General features: G+C 53.0%; 1 protein-coding gene across 1 annotated transcript in view; it reads right to left on the bottom strand.

The window, feature by feature from the left end:
* Positions 1-3,400: 3,400 nt before the first annotated feature.
* The window catches only part of tbc1d19 (TBC1 domain family, member 19), a 23,249-nt gene continuing 8,930 nt past the window's right edge, over positions 3,401-17,719 (bottom strand). The window contains exons 11-21 of the mRNA XM_084452173.1: positions 14,962-15,074; positions 11,406-11,480; positions 10,742-10,804; positions 9,264-9,348; positions 9,103-9,147; positions 8,612-8,644; positions 8,020-8,129; positions 7,668-7,759; positions 6,099-6,214; positions 5,696-5,766; positions 3,401-4,597 (exon numbers count right to left, since the gene is read on the bottom strand). Of these exons, the coding sequence (XP_084308299.1) occupies positions 4,523-4,597; positions 5,696-5,766; positions 6,099-6,214; positions 7,668-7,759; positions 8,020-8,129; positions 8,612-8,644; positions 9,103-9,147; positions 9,264-9,348; positions 10,742-10,804; positions 11,406-11,480; positions 14,962-15,074 (878 nt within the window). The 3' untranslated portion in view covers positions 3,401-4,522. The remainder of the gene's footprint in view (positions 4,598-5,695; positions 5,767-6,098; positions 6,215-7,667; positions 7,760-8,019; positions 8,130-8,611; positions 8,645-9,102; positions 9,148-9,263; positions 9,349-10,741; positions 10,805-11,405; positions 11,481-14,961; positions 15,075-17,719) is intronic.

Consider the following 17,719-nt stretch of genomic DNA (forward strand, 5'->3'; position numbering starts at 1 on the left):
TCAGATCACGTCTTAATAACGTCCGTCGGTCCTGAACCCCGTGTGTTCGTCTGCTGGACCCCTCAATATTCACACGTCTGGCTTGGACCCCTGCTTGGACCCCTCTAAGACGTCTGTGGACGTGCAGAACGGGTTCAATATCTGAACGTCTACAAAAAACATTCATTCTGGCTCGTAATTGGATGTCTTTGGACGTCCGAAAAAGACGAAAAAGACATCTAGTGGCGCTCACATAAGAACAGTGGCAGTTCTAGACCATTTCAAATGGGGGGGAGGATTGGGCCACGTGATTTTAGGGGTACTAAACAATGGAGTTATTTTCTGTGACGGAGTGCTGCACATATATGAGGGATACATGAAACATGAAACAGGGGTCTGCCCCCCCCCCCCCCCCCATGACATTTTGAGCATCAAACACTTCATGTCCTGGATAAATAATTTATAGGCTACCTGTATAAAGCCTAACCAGTTTTATTTTCTATGCATTTTGCCTGCATTGAACGGAACGTCCCTAACCCGAACCCGAACTAAATGACCCCCCCCCTCCCCCCAGAACCACCTATGCATAAGAACTGAAATGTCCCTGTTAGTAAAAACTCCCAGCAGGGCAGGCCATCACACAGGTAATGCATAGCCTACAATATGTCTCATTAATTTGTTTGTAAAATAAGCTCTAATACAAGTAGTATGACATGATACAGGAGTCACATCTTTCCCAGATGTAGGTTTAGGCCCCAGTTCGCTGTTCTTGTGAAGCTGTGCCCGGCTTTGACATTGAAATGAACACATCTCAAGCCAATTGGCCGGCTTAAGGCTCAGTCTCATTACTATGAATTGGACCGCGCTAGCACATGTTATATTAATACACGCGCGGGTGGCAGCGGGCGAGAGAGGCAACCTGATAGGGGCCCGTCCACGAGACATCTCTCAGCGGCGGGGCCGCGCCGGAGTGATGACGGACGGCGTTGCTACCGCACCGCCCAGGACGGACCACGGTGGGGAGGCTACTGCGGGGAGATGCTAGCGGCCGGGCGGCGTGGTTTGTCGGCTACGCGCGACCAGCCGGAGGGGGGATAACGCAGAGAGCTCCAGTGAGGTGACAAGCGGGGTGGGCTGGGGCCGTGGGAGACGGGGCGAACAGGTGGTAGATGTAACAGCCCGGGAAGCAGCACGAAGCACGAGGGGAAGAGAGAGAGAGAGGGAGAGAGAGAGAGGGAGAGAGGGAGAAGAAGAAAAAAAGTCGAGCAGCATAATTTGATATGAGGACACAGACAGGGGTGAGGAAGACAGACAGGGGTGAGGGAGAGGAAGACAGACAGGGGTGAGGGAGAGGAAGACAGACAGGGGTGAGGGAGAGGAAGACAGACAGGGGTGAGGGAGAGGGAGACAGACAGGGGTGAGGGAGAGGAAGACAGACAGGGGTGAGGGAGAGGAAGACAGACAGGGGTGAGGAAGACAGACAGGGGTGAGGGAGAGGAAGACAGACAGGGGTGAGGGAGAGGAAGACAGACAGGGGTGAGGGAGAGGAAGACAGACAGGGGTGAGGGAGAGGAAGACAGACAGGGGTGAGGGAGAGGGAGACAGACAGGGGTGAGGGAGAGGAAGACAGACAGGGGTGAGGGAGAGGAAGACAGACAGGGGTGAGGGAGAGGAAGACAGACAGGGGTGAGGGAGAGGAAGACAGACAGGGGTGAGGGAGAGGAAGACAGACAGGGGTGAGGGAGAGGAAGACAGACAGGGGTGAGGGAGAGGAAGACAGACAGGGGTGAGGGAGACAGACAGGGGTGAGGGAGAGGAAGACAGACAGGGGTGAGGGAGAGGAAGACAGACAGGGGTGAGGGAGAGGGAGACAGACAGGGGTGAGGGAGAGGAAGACAGACAGGGGTGAGGGAGAGGAAGACAGACAGGGGTGAGGGAGAGGGAGACAGACAGGGGTGAGGGAGAGGAAGACAGACAGGGGTGAGGGAGAGGAAGACAGACAGGGGTGAGGAAGACAGACAGGGGTGAGGGAGAGGAAGACAGACAGGGGTGAGGGAGAGGAAGACAGACAGGGGTGAGGGAGAGGAAGACAGACAGGGGTGAGGGAGAGGAAGACAGACAGGGGTGAGGGAGAGGAAGACAGACAGGGGTGAGGGAGAGGGAGACAGACAGGGGAGAGGGAGACAGACAGGGGTGAGGGAGAGGAAGACAGACAGGGGTGAGGGAGAGGGAGACAGACAGGGGTGAGGGAGACAGACAGGGGTGAGGGAGACAGACAGGGGTGAGGAAGACAGACAGGGGTGAGGGAGAGGAAGACAGACAGGGGTGAGGGAGAGGAAGACAGACAGGGGTGAGGGAGAGGAAGACAGACAGGGGTGAGGGAGAGGAAGACAGACAGGGGTGAGGGAGAGGAAGACAGACAGGGGTGAGGGAGAGGAAGACAGACAGGGGTGAGGGAGAGGAAGACAGACAGGGGTGAGGAAGACAGACAGGGGTGAGGGAGAGGAAGACAGACAGGGGTGAGGGAGAGGAAGACAGACAGGGGTGAGGGAGAGGAAGACAGACAGGGGTGAGGGAGAGGAAGACAGACAGGGGTGAGGGAGAGGAAGACAGACAGGGGTGAGGGAGAGGGAGACAGACAGGGGTGAGGAAGACAGACAGGGGTGAGGGAGAGGAAGACAGACAGGGGTGAGGGAGAGGAAGACAGACAGGGGTGAGGGAGAGGAAGACAGACAGGGGTGAGGGAGAGGAAGACAGACAGGGGTGAGGGAGAGGGAGACAGACAGGGGTGAGGAAGACAGACAGGGGTGAGGGAGAGGAAGACAGACAGGGGTGAGGGAGAGGAAGACAGACAGGGGTGAGGAAGACAGACAGGGGTGAGGGAGAGGAAGACAGACAGGGGTGAGGGAGAGGGAGACAGACAGGGGTGAGGGAGAGGAAGACAGACAGGGGTGAGGGAGAGGAAGACAGACAGGGGTGAGGGAGAGGAAGACAGACAAAACGAAAGCAGAGCAGATGCTAGGTGGGGCGCGCGGGGCAAGTGTGTATCTCTACCCTTCTCGCGAGAGGGGGGGGGGGGGGGTATTGGTAAGTGGTTTGATACAACCTGTCAATTATTGATTCTGTCAGCTGAAGCCCAACTCAGCGGGTTAGTTTAGCTGCCAGAGCGCAACACACACCCTATCCAAATATTTACCCCTTCACATAAGACTCATTCTGTTGGACTATGGAGCATGCGTGACCAAACCGCTACCGTGGCAGAAACAGACGGAGATCTGGGGGCCATATGTTTCATCTCAGAAGACGCAATAAAGACCGTGTCAGGCCTTTTATAGCACAGAGGTGAAGAACAGACAGAACTGAACACACAAGCTACATGGATGAGGTTTGACAATCGATAGTTTTATTGAAGGTGGAATCATGATCATTATTTGGACATCAGATTGACATTGATTGACATGTGTGCCAACAATATATTGACACGAAAAGGAAAGGAAAGCAATGTAATTAAATAACTCACAGGCCTACATGATGTGGGCACAAACTAAACAAAAAGGGAGCTGATCAAATCAGAAATATGAGACAATGAACATCAATGGGTAAAAACAACCATTTTATAAAACACTGAACACTGTCGATTCAAGAATCAAATAACAAAAATAAATACTAAAACTCAGATATCAATCCAGTTCAAAATGAAAATAAATAAACACTGGGATGAAATACATTTTTCTATGCAAGGTATTCAATGCTTTACTTAAATTGGTTTTCAGATAATACCAATATCCTTAGAATAGTTTAATACCAGTATCTACTGGCATCACGTTTGCAGCCTTACTAACAATGCAATATTAAATAGGAACCGTTTCAGAACAATTCATGTGTGCCTTCGTCTGGTCCTTTCATAGACCTGCCACACAGAACAGCTTCAAATCTCCTTCATCAAACTGCATCATCATCATCACAATGAATGAATAATAGACCTAATTAGCATGGTACAGTGGCCTCACATACGATACTACTGTTCTCTATCCTGCACCGCCATATAATACCGCTCTGTGCAATTCAGCTTCTAACGGACGTAGCCAGCCGAAGCGTTGGCGTATCATCTTACTTTACAAGACATGGCTAGCTTAGCTAGGCTAGCTTAGCCCATCTTATCTCCCGGATATCCTTACACGACATATAATACATCTAATAATATGAGTGCAGGAGATGTGGTGATAACTCTTCCTGGTTGCTGCATGCTGATGGGGGGGTGGGTGTCTGAGGGAGACTTGGTGAGGGAGGGGCTATGCGTATGATTTGTCTCCATGAAGGGAATTTGGGGTCTTTTGGCGGACGACTGCTAGCGTTGGCATGGGAACAGCTAGGCGCCATTGCTGTTTTTTGCGTTCACACGCGTACACGCATGCACACATGCACACACACACACACGCAGGCACGCACGCACACACGCACACACACGCACACACACGCAGGCACGCACGCACACACGCACACACACGCACACACACACGCACGCACGCACTCGCGCAGCTCCTCAGATGACAGTGGCAAAGAGGAAGATCTGGATGAGCGGCATGACCTTCAGAGTTGAAAGGTCGGCGAGGACGGCCTGGGGGGGGGGAGAGAGAGGGGAGACAGGTCAGCGGCCGTTCCGTCCCGACCCCGCCCTTCAGCCCTCGCTCGCTAGCGGAAACACCGCGACGCCAAAGTACAACCTTTTTAACCCCCTCGGAAACTACTTTTTTTTGCGGCGAATGACTAAGAAACGCAGACTAACTTGCCAACTTGAGAGGAAGCAGGGCTGTCGTTCCTTCACCCCCAACCCCGGCCTTCTGGGATTGGTGGGATTAAATTTAGGCCTCCTATCATGTTTACTGAGGGGGGTCTAATGTTTCAGCCCCTCGACTCCACTCTAAAAATAACGAGCCCCGGTAGCCATGTTATGGTACCTTCTCCAGTGGGCCAGGTGGTAAATGAGCAAGCAAATAGTGCCGGCCAGCATCTTAGCTTCAGGTCAACCTGACGCCTGTGCGTCACTCTACAGATTAGACGCCCCCGTCTCCCCACCCCGCCCCTCCCCCGGGGGAGAGGCGCAGGAGGGGAGGGGTGAGCGGGAGGCGGGTCACCTGAAGGCTCACTAGGGCTGTCAGCCGCCGTGGATTGTGGGAAGTCGCGAGCGAGGGGCGCACGGTGAGTCACGGAGACTCATGGCGGTGGCATGCGAGAGAATTATGTAGGGGGGCCTGGTTGAAATACCCAAAGGTGTACGTATATATTTAGGCACCGTTTAACGAGTTCTGTATGTGTGCGGCCTTCGAACGGAACATGGCAGGCCACGGAAATTACTTGGTTTTCACATTTAACAACTATAATGGACAGTAGTCTCACTCGAACTCGCACACACACACACCTACAGAATATATATAAAATAATGACCCTGTAATATTTCAGTGGCAGTGATCTGGGCGTTGGGGGGGGGGTGTTGAAATGGCCAGCCAGCGTTTTTCGGGCATGTGCACGCAGGAGACTCGGTTGCTGGCGCTGGCTGACCGTCAGGAACTATTTCCGTCTCTGGAGCCGAGCGGTGAGCTTGGTGGGGATGGGGGGGGGGGGGGCGTGGGGGTTGGGCAGTGAAACGATGCCTGGAACCAGAGACCCCCCCCCCCACCCCCTCCCCGCCACCCGCCCGCCCCAAAGGCACACTCACCTCAGCCGAGGCCAGCGACGTTACCTCCATCAGGTTCTCAGCCCGGAAGGCGAACACAGACGCCGCCAAGACTGGGGGGGGGAGAGAGAGAAGGGATGGAGAGAGTGTGAGAAATAAGAGATATAAAGAGAGACAGAGGGAGAGAGAGAGAGAGAGAGAGAGAGAGGGAGAGAGAGAGAGAGAGAGAGAGAGAGAGAGAGACAGGAGTGGTGGAGAGGAGCATCAGAATGACTCATCACGTATTACATAGCACGCGTCAACCTCCTCGGTACAACTACTCATCACAGGCAAGTTCTCAGAGGCCTCGGTCATGAGTCCTATCCCGTTCTGAACCGTCTCTCCCAGGCCGCGCCAGCGGGGGTCTTCCCACAGCGCTACACCAGAGAGGGGTAGGTTGACCCACCTGCCACGATCTCCAGAGAGTCGTAGCCCAGGACGCGGTCCCACAGCAGCAGCAGCTGGTCGGTGGAGAGGTAGCCGGAGAAGGCTCGGACCAGCCACTTGAACGCTATACGCAGCCTGGGACACACACACACACACACAGACACACCCACACACACACACACACACACACACACACACAGACACGCACACACACACGCACACACACACACAGACACGCACACGCAGACGCACACACGCACGCACGCTCACACACACAAACACACACGACGCATACACACAGACACACACACACACACACACACACACACAGACACACACACACACCCGACACATAAACACACCACTGTGAATAGCACTTCACTGTACATCATACTATCGTAGTCAGTCATTTTGACAGATTTACAGACATATTTATTACCCGTTATGTGCTAAGACTAACTTTCGCAGGCGTGTACTTTCACACAGAGACGGGATATGAATTACAAGTGTAACACTTAGAATAGCTCCCACTATGTTCCCTCTAGGCTATATGCATTGAGTTCAGGCGTGAGGTAAATATACATGTCCACGGGGGAGGGGGGGGTTCTTTGTTCATCAACTGTTTACTTGTCGCCTCCCCTTGTTCGTTTGTTTGTTCTTGCTAAAAACAAAACAAAAATCAGTATTTTATCTGCTGGTGTGTACCTAATAAAAATATATTTAAAGAAATATATACTGTATATATATACTCTATAATATATGTATATACCTACGTTTCCGTACCTAATAACAATATAAAGAAATATATACACTATACTGTGTATACTGTGTATATATGCATGTCTGTGGCATGTGGCCACTAGATGGCAGTATAAGTTTAGAACTGAGCCAATGAACTGAACAAGCACGTGAGTGACTGAAGATTCTCTACCAAGATACTAACTAGAGAGAGTCCTCGACACAGACCATAATAATAGCTTACAGGTGGGTTTTGGTTCCAAGGTATTAGAATAGACCATTTTGTTTTGATAAGATTTAAGCGTTTTGCAAATGCTTGCCTCAGCTTTAAGGTCTTACACAACACAAACTACCAGAGGGGACTGTTGGACAATACAGACGCAGGACGTCTGGACAAACAGTCTTCTCAGTCAGAGACACCCACTACTGGAACAGAGAGCACTAATTATATCACCTTTAAACATAAACTTGGCTTAAAGCAAACCAACATTTGCAATCATGTGTAATCATACTACTTCTTTTCTCTGGCACTGCATTTACATATTCTCACCATTTACAATATATAATATATAGTATATATATATATATATATATATATAATGTTACATTTATAGTGTATTAATGTATTTTATTGTATTGTGTCGTATTGTATGGTGGTGCTTGCTGTCTTATAATATTTGACCATCAAACAAATGCATTGAACTGCCCAGAGACTACAGATGAAAATGAGCTAATTTACGTTGGCTAACTCTGGCACATTTACGTTGGCTAACTCTGGCACATCTACACTGATGACTAACGTGCGCCGAGTCCCTGAGTGAATCAACCAATGAGGAGAGAGTGATCATACGGCTGCGCTCCGATGGCCCGGAGGTGGTAGAAGAGCTGGGAGAGATGAGCCTGGAGGAGACTCTCAAACTGCAGGCACAGAGACACGATACCCTGCAAGACACACACACACACACACACACACACACACACACACGCACACGCACACGCACAGCCACACACACACACACGCACACACACGCACACACAGGAAACCCCATGCTGTCAGCTCATAATTCATCCTCCCGCCCGCCCAAACTCCGATTTCACCGGGTCGTTTCGTCCCGGATCCCAGAACAACATTCGACGATACCATGTTTTAAGAACGTTCCATGCGTTCCCTGTGTCTGGGGGGGGGGGGGGGCGCGTCTTACCGATCGGGACGAGGAGATGGAGTGCAGCCTGAAGAAGTAGCGCACATACATCTCCCTGAACACGCTGTACAGCTTGGAGGGCTCGTTGTACAGGAAGCACAGGGGCGCCACTGGCGGACACACAGACACACGATCAAACCGTCAGCCGCTTCCCAGTTGTGCATCGAATGGGCATCATGATAAATGGACTGCGCTTATAAGAGCGCTTTTATCCAAAGAGATACACAATGAAGGCCCCTCATTCTCTCTCACACACACGCACACGCACACGCACACACACACACACCAATGGAGTAGCTTCCATGCAAGGTGCTAGCCTGCTCATTGGGAGCAATTTGGGGTTCAGTGTCTTTGCCCGAGGACACTTCGACATGCGGACAGGAGGAGGCGGGATTCGAACCGCCAACCCTACGATCACCGGACGACCTGCTCTACCTCCGGAGCCACGGCGGCGCTTTCCACGCAACGAGGACAGTTTCCAGGCGTCGTCTGACGACAGATCAGGTCGTCGACGCGGGGCGTCCCGAGTCGTGCCGTAGCGTTACCTGACGCAAGGCAGTGAAGGGCGGCGGGGATCCGAACCCATACTCACCGTACATGGAAAAACCGTGGAAGGGAACGACACCTGTTCAAGGGGAGAAACGGAGACGGCCCGAATCATTACGCTGACCACGCTAGGCGCCGTTAAGCGCCTTGTTAGTAAGTAAAGTAAGTAAGTAAGTAAGTAAGTAAGTAAGTCAGTCAGTCAGTCAGTCAGTCAGTCAGTCAGTCAGTCAGTCAGTCAGTCAGTCAGTCAGTCAGTCAGTAAGTAACTAAGTAAGGAAGTCAGTAAGTAAGGAAGTCAGTAAGTCAGTAAGTAAAACTTTATTTATATAGTACCCTTCCCAAAGCGTGCAGTACAAGAATGCTTTACGGTAAAAAAAAACAAAAAACTTGCAATCAGTAGGAGAACAACACAAAACAACAACATTTAAATACAGTCGTATACGGCATAAGGAAAGGTAAAGTGTTGTCGCTATGCCGACGGTGCGTTTGTGGTTGTTTGTGGGGGGGGGGGGGGGGGGGTCTGAGATGCTGTCTCACCGTTGGGGGGGTACACCACCGCTCGCTCCTCCGCTGTTCCCTTGCCTGTAGGACAGAGACCCGACATGCAGACTGACACACCCAGAACCGTTCCCGTTCTGACAGCACCCACGCAATGCCTTCTGGGTAACAGATAACGGGAGGTGGAGAGGGGGTCTCACCCTGGACGTAGGACTTGGGAGGGGTAGCGCTGTTGTAGGTGAAGTGTTCTAGGACCGCGGTGTCCCGAGAAAAACACAGCAGCACCTGTGAACACACAGAAAAGACACACACAAGTTTAATGTGCATGGGGGCACACACACACACACACACACACGCACACACACACAGTTACCTCCCTAACAACATACCTCTAATAACATGTTGTTATTTTGGTAACAACAGAAATTAATTAAATTTTTTCTCGCTTCAATCATCCTTGAGAAAGAAAATCGATTAAGAACAGCAGCCGGTCGCAGCATCGGAGGGCGAAGGCTACTTTAGCTACGAGGAAGATGTAACCACAGCAACTCAAGAGCTCCTTCAATTCTGCCCAGACATGAGGGCTTCTGGAGGATGTTGTCTCGTATAATGTCCCCGACCGAGGCGGACATTTCAATTTCCATGGTCACAGGAGTCCTATTATGCTCGGCGAATCGCTCAATCTAGGAGATGATGCTCTCAAACCGACCGGCGAGATCGGCGAGCGTCTCTCGCAGACGAGAGGACTGTGTAAACGCGCCACCCCCCCTCCGATTTTAGAACTTGTTTCCAGATGAGACTCGTCCGGGATACGTGGCGCACGTGGGCGGAATTCTTCGACCGCCCAGCGAATTCAAACGCGGTCGATATTGACGACGTAGCGGTTGTGTTGTCGCGGCACCTGTGAACCCCGGTGACGAGGAAAGCCATCTGGGGCCTGGCGGCTTAATGTTCCACCGGTCAACCGCCAGCACCGCTCAGTAACGAGCCGCGCTAGGAACGTTATCTTTCGGTAGCAGCCAGGGAGCGTCTACGCGTTTCGCAACCCAGTTAAGCGATAGCACCATTGAGTTTAGGGTTAAGGAAGACCCTAACCCCTAACCTTACCCCTAACCTTAACCCTAACCCTGACCCTGACCCTCACCCTCACCCCAACCCTAACCTTAACCCTAAACTCTATGGTGTTCTTGCTAAACTGGGTTGCGAAAAGTAATCTCGCAACCAGGGAGGGCAGACGCCGTCGTGACAAACAGTGTGCGATTAAATATGCCCCACTTATTTATTCCAAGACATTTATTTATTCAAGCCGGGCGTTTTACAGCATCACAACAGAGAACTGGAGAGCAGCTTTTGTTGAAGATCTACGGCGTAGTTGTGTGTGTGTATTCAGGGTTGAGAGTAGTTCAGTCTGCTGGTGTTCATTTCTACAGATAGTCGTGTCGATGCATGTTATTGCTAGCGCCACGATTGTCTATGTTCTATGCATACATCCTTATCAACAACCTACTGCATATACAGTAGATAACACTCGTTCTATACTTGGCTCTCTGTGTGTGTGTGTGTGTGTGTGTGAGAGAGAGAGAGGGGGGGGGAGAGAGAGAGAGAGAGAGAGAGAGGAAGGGAGGGAGAGAGGGAAGAGAGAGAGAAAGAGAGAGAGAGATCTTAATGTGACCCTTACCTGATACAGGAAATCTTCAAACACAAAGTAATAGTCGTCATTACTGGCGGTGAGCTTCACATCCTGGTGACACAACAGAGCAAGGGTCAGCCAACAACAGAGCAAGGGTCAGCCAACAACAGAGCAAGGGTCAGCCAACCGTCACACAACCCAAGGGTCAGCCAACCGTCACACAACCCAAGGGTCAGCCAACCGTCACACAACCCAAGCTGGACAAACCCCATAACCTCAACTACACTAGAACGTCAATGGCAAATAAACTGCACTAATATAGCGCTTTTCCACCTTAGCGGCACTCAAAGCGCTTTACAATGGCCTCTCATTCACCCATTCACACACACATTCACACACCAATGGCGGCAGCTGCCATGCAAGGTGCTAACCTGCTCATTGGGAGCAATTTGGGGTTAGATGTCTTGGCTCAAAGACACTTCGACATGTGGACAGTCAGGGCTGGGATTCGAACCGCTGACCCTTCGATCACTGAACGACCCGCTCTACCAACTGAGCTACAGCCGCCCCACATCTACTAGTACGTAAATCCCCCCCCCCAAAAAAGTGTTCTTGCGTGACAAGTCTACATAGCGTAAAAGGTCTAGCCCGGGACTTGGCCTAGCCTGGTCACCTACAGCGGTGGTTTGCTAACCTCTGACCCCGCCAGTACCTTGTAGATGAGATTGTCCACCAGCAGGTCGTGTTGGATCACGCCGGCCTTCAGCTGTTCGTAGCGCATCACATCCTAGACGGGAGAAGGCGGTTACTGGCGCGACGTTTGTCGACGGCGTCCTAAAATCCTAACCCCGCCCCCTCAGCGTGTACACCCCCCCCCCTTGATGAACCTGGAGGGGAGTAGTGCCTTTGTTGTTGTTGTTATTATTGTTTTTGTTCCTTTTTAGTTTCAAGTATCGTGATTTTCATGTAATGTCTGTGCAATTGTTGCCACATGTTGTTGTTGTGCCTTGTGCTGTTTGTATGTTGTATAAAACAAAATGTTAATAAACATATTGATTAAATAAATAAAAAAGTATGCGTTCTGTGACGCTGACACAGCGGTGATTTAGACCCAGCGAGGTCGGCCAGCGGGGAGCCAGGAAGTGAGACGCGGGGAGCCAGGAAGTGAGACGCTTCTAATAACTCACGTTTACCCGTCTCCGGTGTGAGATAAGCCGTCATAAAGAAAGGATGAGGGGACGGAAGACGGGGAGGAAGAGGGTGATGAAACCTCAGCCCTGACAGACCTCTGTGGAAGAGAGGACGAGGTGGGAGGAGGGGGGGGTCGGCCTCTTCAAGCGGAGGGGTGAGGCTCACCCCCAAGGCGAGGACAGGATCTCAGGTCCGCTGGAGAGCATCAGGACAAGATCAAATTATGAGCTGGAATCGGAAAAAAAATGGATGTGACGTGAAGGGGTCAGGTTAGGTCAGCCGTCTGGTCACAGCAGCTCCCAAACCAGCGAAGAAGAGGTGAATGAGAGAAAAAAAAACACTTGTAGCTTCTTCTTCTTCTTCTTGTAGCCGATGTAAGTTGTCGTTGCTGAACGTCAACACCACAGTTCCCTCGCTACTGAGTTTGGAGGGGTTAAAAGTTCCGTTCGGGGGACGGATCATCAGGTCGGGGGCGCGTACCACGTGAAGGCTAGTTCCTTAGCGCAGCGGCGCGGGTTCGAATCTGGCACGGACCCTTTGTTGCTTGTCCTCTCTCTCTCTCTCTCTCTCTCTCTCTCTCTCTCTCTCTCTCTCTCCCTCTCCATCTATGGCTACAAAAAAAACATGGAAGAGCTTGTGAAGGAATGATGGTGATTTAATGGTTCGACTTGAATGTAAATTGCTTTTTCTAATAAAAACTTAAACTATAAAAAAAAAAATTGATTCCAACGATCACCTCCCGTCTTCCTGAACATCGACCCCACGCTGCAGCTCAACCGTAGCGGGCGTGAGTGTGTGCGTCTGAGTGTGTGTGTCTGAGTGTGTGTGTCTGAGTGTGTACCTGAGTGTGTGTATCTGAGTGTGTGTATCTGAGTGTGTGTACCTGAGTGTGTGTATCTGAGTGTGTGTACCTGAGTGTGTGTCTGAGTGTGTGTACCTGAGTGTGTGTACCTGAGTGTGTGCGTCTGAGTGTGTGTACCTGAGTGTGTGTACCTGAGTGTGTGTACCGCGCGGTAATTGAAGAGGCGGAGCCATAGCTGGTGAGGGATAGCCGGACGCGACCAGCTTCACCTGACCAGGATGACGGGTACGGTGATGGATGCGTGTGATTGGTTGAGGGGCGCCGGGCGGTCGGAGGCGATGATTTGATTGCGGTGACGTAGCGCTGAGGGTAAATCACGCATTCCGACAGGCTGGTCTGTGTAGCGCTCCTCGCCGCACGCACAGCGCTACGCTAAGGTAGGCTGGCCAACGCCCAGGAGTTTGTCCTTGCTGTCGAGCCCAGCTGGGATGACGCTCTCCAGACCCCCCACGGGGTTCCTGTAAGTCTCCCCAGGGATCAATCTTCCCAGCGCAGACATTGTTTAACCCCACCCCTCCCACCGACCCCCCCCCCCCCCCCACTCCTCCCAACAGAGCTACCCGGAGTCTCTCTCTCTCACTCACACACACACACACACACACACACACACACACACACACACACACACACACACACACACACACACACACACACACACACACACACACACACACACACACACACACACACACACTCTCTCTCTCTCCCTCTCTCTCTCTCTCTCTTATACAAACGAGGGCCTTTCAGCCACAGTGCCACACAGGGAGATTCAGCTTAGCGAGCGTGTTTGAGGCAGCGTTGCTAAATCGCCCGCACGTGATTACGTTGCCGTGGCGGCAGAGGGGCAGAGTCACGGCGGGGGCGACGTAAACATCGGTCCGATCTGGAACGCCACAACGCTAATTTATGTCCCCCCCTCCCCTCCCCCCCGCCCCGCATGGCGGGCTGCGGGATGTCTAGCAACCGGTGGTGTGTGTGGATTATGGACCCGGCTGGCGTTAAACGCTGCGTGTGCATGTTCAGTCATGCGATTCAAGCGCACCTAAAGTCCACGTAATGAAGCCGGAATGACCCCCGAAGGCTGATGGGCTGATTAAATCCAAAACACACCGCAGGGGCTCATCACGTGGGGGGGGTCGTAATTGGATACGTTATTTGAAGCGATGCAGGCGGTAACGTCAACAGACACAAAAGAAGGAATAAACGCTCATAAATAGCCATTAAAAAAACCCACACACAGAATGCTCATAAATATCAATTAGAATAAACAAGCGCTCCTGCTGGGAAAAAAAACCCAACGTAAATCAGCAGCACGGACGAAAAGGTACGAAGAGAAGTTGGAGGCGAAAATGCACAAACACGAGCGTTGGACTAAAAATACTGGTTGGGTGTGAGAGGTGGGGTCAGGGGGATCATTAACTCAGTGAAGGGTCAGAGGTCAGGAGTTCAGGTCCTAGAAGACGACGCGTGGGAACAGCAGCAGCTGCGCCGGGCAGGTTTATACCACACTGACAGACTGAGACAACACCCGGGACCAGGTTAAGCAAGCATGTGTGTGTGTGTGAGTGTGTGTGTAAATAAGTCAATTGTATTTATATAGCTCTTCTCACAGAGAGGATTACAAAGTGCTGCACACTGGTTAAAGAGCAACGAAGAATCAACACAAATAATGTGTGTCAGTGCGTCCCTGTGTGTGTCCATGAGGTCGGCCCTCAGCCCGGTGGGGGGTGGGGTGTGTGTGTGTGTGTGTGTGTTACCTCAGGCTCGTTGGTGGAGTGGAGGATGAGGGCCCAGGTGTGTGTGTGTGTGTGTGTGTTACCTCAGGCTCGTTGGTGGAGTGGAGGATGAGGGCCCAGGTGTGTGTGTGTGTGTGTGTGCGTGTGTTACCTCCGGCTCGTTGGTGGAGTGGAGGATGAGGGCCCAGGTGTGTGTGTGTGTGTGTGTGAGTGTGTGTGTGTTACCTCAGGCTCGTTGGTGGAGTGGAGGATGAGGGCCCAGGTGTGTGTGTGTGTGTGTGTTACCTCCGGCTCGTTGGTGGAGTGGAGGATGAGGGCCCAGGTGTGTGTGTGTGTGTGTGTGTGTGTTACCTCAGGCTCGTTGGTGGAGTGGAGGATGAGGGCCCAGGTGTGTGTGTGTTACCTCAGGCTCGTTGGTGGAGTGGAGGATGAGGGCCCAGGTGTGTGTGTGTGTGTGTGTGTGTGTGTGTGTGTGTTACCTCAGGCTCGTTGGTGGAGTGGAGGATGAGGGCCCAGAGGTCAGCCCTCAGGCCGGTGGGGCAGCCCTGTCTGCTGTACTGCTGGGCGGCCGCGCTGTCCTGCTCGCTCACCACTGCACACACGGGCGAGAGAGAGAGCGAAGCACCACACGCTAGTACCACACGCTAGTACCACACGCTAAGCACCACACGCTAAGCACCACACGCTAAGCACCACATGCTAGTACCACACGCTAAGCACCACACGCTAAGCACCACACGCTAGTACCACACGCTAGTACCACACGCTAAGCACAACACGCTAGTACCACACGCTAAGCACCACACGCTAGTACCACACGCTAAGCACCACACGCTAAGCACCACACGCTAGTACCACACGCTAGTACCACACGCTAGTACCACATGCTAAGCACCACACGCTAAGCACCACACGCTAAGCACCACACGCTAAGCACAACACGCTAAGCACAACACGCTAGTACCACATGCTAGTACCACACGCTAAGCACCACATGCTAGTACCACACGCTAGTACCACACGCTAGTACCACATGCTGGTACCACACGCTAAGCACCACACGCTAAGCATGACACGCTAGTACCACACGCTAAGCACCACATGCTAGTACCACACGCTAAGCACCACACGCTAAGCATCACACGCTAACACCACACGCTAGCACACGCCCGACACTCCCATGCACACACTGGGAACGGGCATGTCTGTCTGTCTGTCTGGCAGCCTGTCTGTCTGTCAGCCTGTCTGTCTCTCTGGTCTCTTGGCCACACTGACAGAACACCCATAAACCATCACGACGGTCACAGACGGACACACCCTTATGCATCCCCTACCCGGGACCCCTGGGTGAAAACACAGACATGGGCGGGGGGAATCGTGGGGCAGAAATGTTCCCCGGGACAAAGCGGGGGGGTCGGGCGCTCTGTGGACGAGGGCACTCCGAGGGACACGCCTCGTCTGCCCCTCCGTCGTCTCCGACGGCTCCCAAACACACACGGCCCTTGACTGCAGGCGTTGAGGAGCCATAACATCTCCGGCCTCTGCAGTAAACACTCAGCCTCTCAGCCTCTCGGCCTGCTCCCTCCGGCCTCTGCAGTAAACACTCAGCCTCTCAGCCTCTCGGCCTGCTCCATCCGGCCTCTGGAAAAGGGCCCTGCACGGCTGGACTGCTCTGTCTGGCAGCCTGTCTGTCTGGCAGCCTGTCTGTCTGGAAGCCTGTCTGTCTGTCTGTCTGCCTGTCTGTCTGGAAGCCTGTCTGTCTGTCTGTCTGCCTGTCTGTCTGGAAGCCTGTCTGTCTCTCTGCCTGCCTGTCTGTCTGCCTGCCTGCCTGTCTGTCTGGAAGCCTGCCTGCCTGTCTGTCTGTCTGCCTGCCTGTCTGTCTGGAAGCCTGTCTGTCTCTCTGCCTGCCTGTCTGTCTGGAAGCCTGTCTGTCTGTCTGTCTGTCTGGAAGCCTGTCTGTCTGTCTGTCTGTCTGTAAGCCTGTCTGTCTGTCTGCCTCTCTGTCTGGAAGCCTGTCTGTCTGTCTGCCTGCCTGTCTGTCTGGAAGCCTGTCTGTCTATCTGTCTGTGTTACGGCTGGAGTGTGGTGTATGTGGTGTCTCTCTGGTTTTCTTCCCCCCAGGTACGTGCCCTTCCCCCCCCTGGTACCTGGTGGAGAGGTGTGTGATTGCCCCCCCCCTGGTACCTGGTGGAGAGGTGTGTGATTGCCCCCCCCCTGGTACCTGGTGGAGAGGTGTGTGATTGCCCCCCCCCTGGTACCTGGTGGAGAGGTGTGTGATTGCCCCCCCCTGGTACCTGGTGGAGAGGTGTGTGATTGCCCCCCCCCTGGTACCTGGTGGAGAGGTGTGTGATTGCCCCCCCCCTGGTACCTGGTGGAGAGGTGTGTGATTGCCCCCCCCTGGTACCTGGTGGAGAGGTGTGTGATTGCCCCCCCCCTGGTACCTGGTGGAGAGGTGTGTGATTGCCCCCCCCCTGGTACCTGGTGGAGAGGTGTGTGATTGCCCCCCCCTGGTACCTGGTGGAGAGGTGTGTGATTGCCCCCCCCCCCCTGGTACCTGGTGGAGAGGTGTGTGATTGCCCCCCCCCCCCTGGTACCTGGTGGAGAGGTGTGTGATTGCCCCCCCCCCGGTACCTGGTGGAGAGGTGTGTGATTGCCCCCCCCCCCCTGGTACCTGGTGGAGAGGTGTGTGATTGCCCCCCCTGGTACCTGGTGGAGAGGTGTGTGATTGCCCCCCCCAGGCCCAGTCGAGCCCCGTTGGCGTTGCATAACGTTGTGCTGTTTTCGTGTTGGGGCCGAGGCCTGTGTGGCTTCCTGTTCTCTAGTTGTTGTTGAGTCTGTTCAGACTGATTTCTTTGTCATTGTTATTCTCGTTTTTGGATTAATTTATTCACCGCATCCGTTTTTTTCCTGCCTCCTTTGTACCCCCGGTTTAGTTTGTTCTGTGTGACTCTCCCCTTTCATACCCCTAGACGCCTTTCATTTTGGGGGACGCAACAGTCTGTCTGGAAGCCTGTCTGTCTGCCTGTCTGTCTGTCTGGAAGCCTGTCTGTCTGCCTGTCTGTCTGTCTGGAAGCCTGTCTGTCTGCCTGTCTGTCTGCCTGCCTGCCTGTCTGTCTGTCTGTCTGTCTGTCTGTCTGTCTGCCTGTCTGTCTGCCTGCCTGTCTGTCTGTCTGTCTGTCTGTCTGTCTGTCTGCCTGCCTGCCTGTCTGTCTGTCTGTCTGTCTGTCTGTCTGTCTG

The sequence above is a fragment of the Borostomias antarcticus genome, assembly GCF_949987555.1.
Source record: "Borostomias antarcticus genome assembly, chromosome: 17".
Lineage (NCBI taxonomy): Eukaryota > Metazoa > Chordata > Actinopteri > Stomiiformes > Stomiidae > Borostomias > Borostomias antarcticus.